The sequence below is a fragment of the Porites lutea genome, chromosome 12, assembly GCF_958299795.1.
Source record: "Porites lutea chromosome 12, jaPorLute2.1, whole genome shotgun sequence".
Lineage (NCBI taxonomy): Eukaryota > Metazoa > Cnidaria > Anthozoa > Scleractinia > Poritidae > Porites > Porites lutea.
In genome coordinates this window covers 6560052-6563419 of record NC_133212.1, presented here as the reverse complement: position 1 = coordinate 6563419, position 3368 = coordinate 6560052, and the positions used below count along the sequence as shown (strand labels likewise).

Genomic DNA, 3368 nt, shown 5'->3' with positions numbered 1-3368 from the left:
CTGAGAACTACAGTCTTATGCATTTCATCAACAAGGTTAAAAGTTAGGACTACATTTTTTCGCGTAGTTTGCTCTTGGCCGCGTGCACACCCCACTACTAGCTTGCTGAATCCAATTAAGTTTCAGTGACAAAAAGTCAGGAATAATCCTGAATCCACGACTGTCTCGGATTACCTTACGAAACAGTAAACTAGTAAAGGGAAAACGAATTGGTGCGTGATACACCTTCACGTTCGCCGTTTATTGTAAATAGCTATAGGTTGCTCGTCATACTTTTGGCTTTTGGCTCGGAATTAACAGCAATCACTTGCCTTTAATTTCAAAGGGCGATTGGCTACACAATTAAATTGAATAGAAGGTTATTTTTCAGTGAAAGGTCAACCACATTTGTTTGCCTTAATTATATTCAAGAAACGTGAAAAAACGTGACTTGAAACCACTCGACGTTGACATCGTCAAGGTGTTATTTTTGAGGTGTTACTCTCTCGGCCAAGATTTCTCGGCCACGAAAATCGTGATCGGATCATAAATATTCGACAACGAGTGACTCTTACCAAATCGTGCGTTTCCGTCAAAGAATTTTGGTTTTGGCATTTCACAGTCAAACTGCCTAAGGTAAGTCTTTGAAATTTCTTGGTAGAAGGTAACTAAGAATTACGAAACCTAGGGTGAAGTTAACGTGTCAATACGACTAGCTGTTTCCCCAAGAATTCTTTTTTGCTCTAGACAGGTTTTCGTTTTGAGCGAACGTTTTTCAGCATTCATCTAGGGACACAACTTCGCTGTGCGACTTAGTAACTGACGTACACCATCACAAAGATACTGTTTCTGCTTTGCTTAACAGGTTCCATTTGGCTGAATCTTCAATCACAACATATTCGGCAACGGTTGGTTACTACAACATTAATTTATCCGCTAACATTAAAGCACGTTGACTACTTTGTGCAGCATAAACACAGCCTCTGGGTTGTTTTCTTACTGTTTGCTGACTTACGAGCCCCAATTTAGCAAGTTTTGAGAAGAAATAATCAGAAGTTAAATAATCAGTGTGGTCGAAAATCACAATTGCCTCAAGTAAGGGGTTAACTTCGCATATTTCTTTTGCAGTCAAATCAGAATACAGAAAACTCGCCGAGTAAGCACCTAGTTTTTAAGAACCAGTTAGGCTAAAATTTCCCAGGTTCTTATTTTCTAAAATCTATTCAAAAAAAATCTGTATACTTGGGCAAACAAGATAAGTCAAGTTTCTCCTTTGAAGACACTGGTGCCTTACGACTGCAACTGCATATAATATAATTAAAAGCTGAATACCTCTAAAAACTCTCAACTACAATTTTTTTTCCAGAAAATAATATAAGAACCTAGTAACCTAAATTTGTACTGATTACCATTTTTGTAAGAACCTGTTTCGGTTTTCATATGTAATTCAAATTAATTTTTCCACACCGAATGTTAGATTTTCAGCGTTACTTGATTGGTGTACCTATAACGAGAGAACACCAGAGCACATGTATCACGTTTTTTTAAAAAATTTCTTTGCCGTCTCCACACAACTACGGAGTAAAATGACCAGATTTTTAGTCTACTTGAGAACGGGACCACAGCAGCTCAAGCATGTTAAGGCATGGCTCAAGTTTTGGTCTCGAACCCCCGCGAAGATAAAGCTGTTTTTCTTCTACAGCCATGCATTTTAATTCTAAAAGTTACAAAAACTTTCGAGAAACTTTCTTTCGAAGCGTTGAATTAATCAGGGTTGAAGTGATGTAGTCACGTAAACGTGGAGTCATAATGATATTCAAAAAGAAATTCAAAATGGGGTAGGAGTTAGTTTTCTTTTCTTTCCTGGACTCGACCTTAAGTGTTAAGGGCCACAGATATCTGATTTCTTACGTTACAGGAAAATTAAGGTTACCGATTTTTTTGAAGTTGCCAAATTTTGGAAGGTTCTAATTCTCATAAATTTTCACGAAGTTATGATCATTATAAGATTTTGTGCCCCAGGCCATGCTTTAACATGCTTGAGAAGACGATAAATATTGCAGCTCTGATCTCTGTTTGAAATCTGATGCGATCGCCTCTCTTCAGCTCCAACCACCTTTCCCCTCTTGTGAGTAACTGGGTGACTTGGAATATTTGCGAAAAAGTTTCAATGGATGCGAATTCTGTTATTGAGAGACGTTTTTATTCGCGTCCCTTTTGTCAAATCGTAAGCTCCCTATTCTTCCCTCCGTGCATACATTAAAAAAAAAGCAGCTATTTCAAGAAAGGTTATTGGAAAAAGTGCACGCGACAATCCCGAAAGGTATTGTGGGTGCGGTTTTGAGTTCACTGTTCTTCAAAGAAATTTGCAAGAATGGCACGAGAGACCATAAACTTATGTTTGCGATTGCTAAAGAAAAGCAGCAAAAGTAATTTCGGCAGCTACAGTGTCAGGAACAGTGTATTGGTCATATCTTATTTTACCTTTCGGGATTGTCGCATGCACATTTTTTCCGACAAGTCAAGCATACAAATAATTGAGTGTACGTTTATTTTGAATGCAGCAGAAAAGAAAATTGAGACACAACATGTGCATCTTATTCCTGTATTACTGTGACAAACCAAGTGCTGATGGATACCGCCTTATTGTGGCATCCAACAGGGATGAATATTACGACAGACCGACGGCAAGGGCTACGTTTTGGGAAAAAAATCCCAACATAATTGCAGGTAAAATTGTTCAAATCGCCCCATGTAAGGCAAAATGAGGTAATCCGTATTCCGGAGTCCCCGGAACTATTTGCTTGGGAAATTCGGAATCCTGGGTCTTAGAATCCGTAATCCAGCTTAGTTCCACAGACAAGGAATCGCGAATCCAGTACCTGGAATCCGGATTCCACGGCGTGAAATCCAGAATCCAAGACTGTCCGCTTGAATAGGGAGGAGAAGTCGTTACGTCACATTGCCATGGTAGCAAAATTTTGGATGACAACAAACCGAAAACGTCACTTAAAAAGTGGATTTTCTCTGCTTCAAACTTCATCTATCTTATTCAATTTCATTTAATTTGGCAAATATTGGCGAAATTTTCTCAGGTTGAATCCGAAAGACCGTAGCTAAGTTTAAAAAAAGAAAAAGACAACGTCCGTGTTGTGTTCACCAACTCCATAAAGTGAGAGTGTGAAATTAGAAAGTTTCATGTCGCAGGGGTGCAACGACGGCAAAGAAATGTACAAAATAGCGTGATGCACGTGCAAAGTTGTTGTTTTGTTAACAAAAACCGATTACTTTTTTTGCCGTTCTCCTTGTCGTCGTCGTCGTGGGTTTTGTTTTCATCCAGAAATAGTGCTACCATGGTGACGTGACGTCCCACTTCTCCTCTCTGTTAT

The 3368-nt window shown here is 38.9% G+C and overlaps 1 protein-coding gene across 1 annotated transcript in view; it reads left to right on the top strand.

Moving 5' to 3' along the window:
- Positions 1-2548: 2548 nt before the first annotated feature.
- Positions 2549-3368, top strand: part of LOC140921692 (transport and Golgi organization 2 homolog) — a 4696-nt gene continuing 3876 nt past the window's right edge. The window contains exon 1 of the mRNA XM_073371702.1: positions 2549-2709. Coding sequence (XP_073227803.1) covers positions 2568-2709 — 142 coding nt within the window. The 5' untranslated portion in view covers positions 2549-2567. The remainder of the gene's footprint in view (positions 2710-3368) is intronic.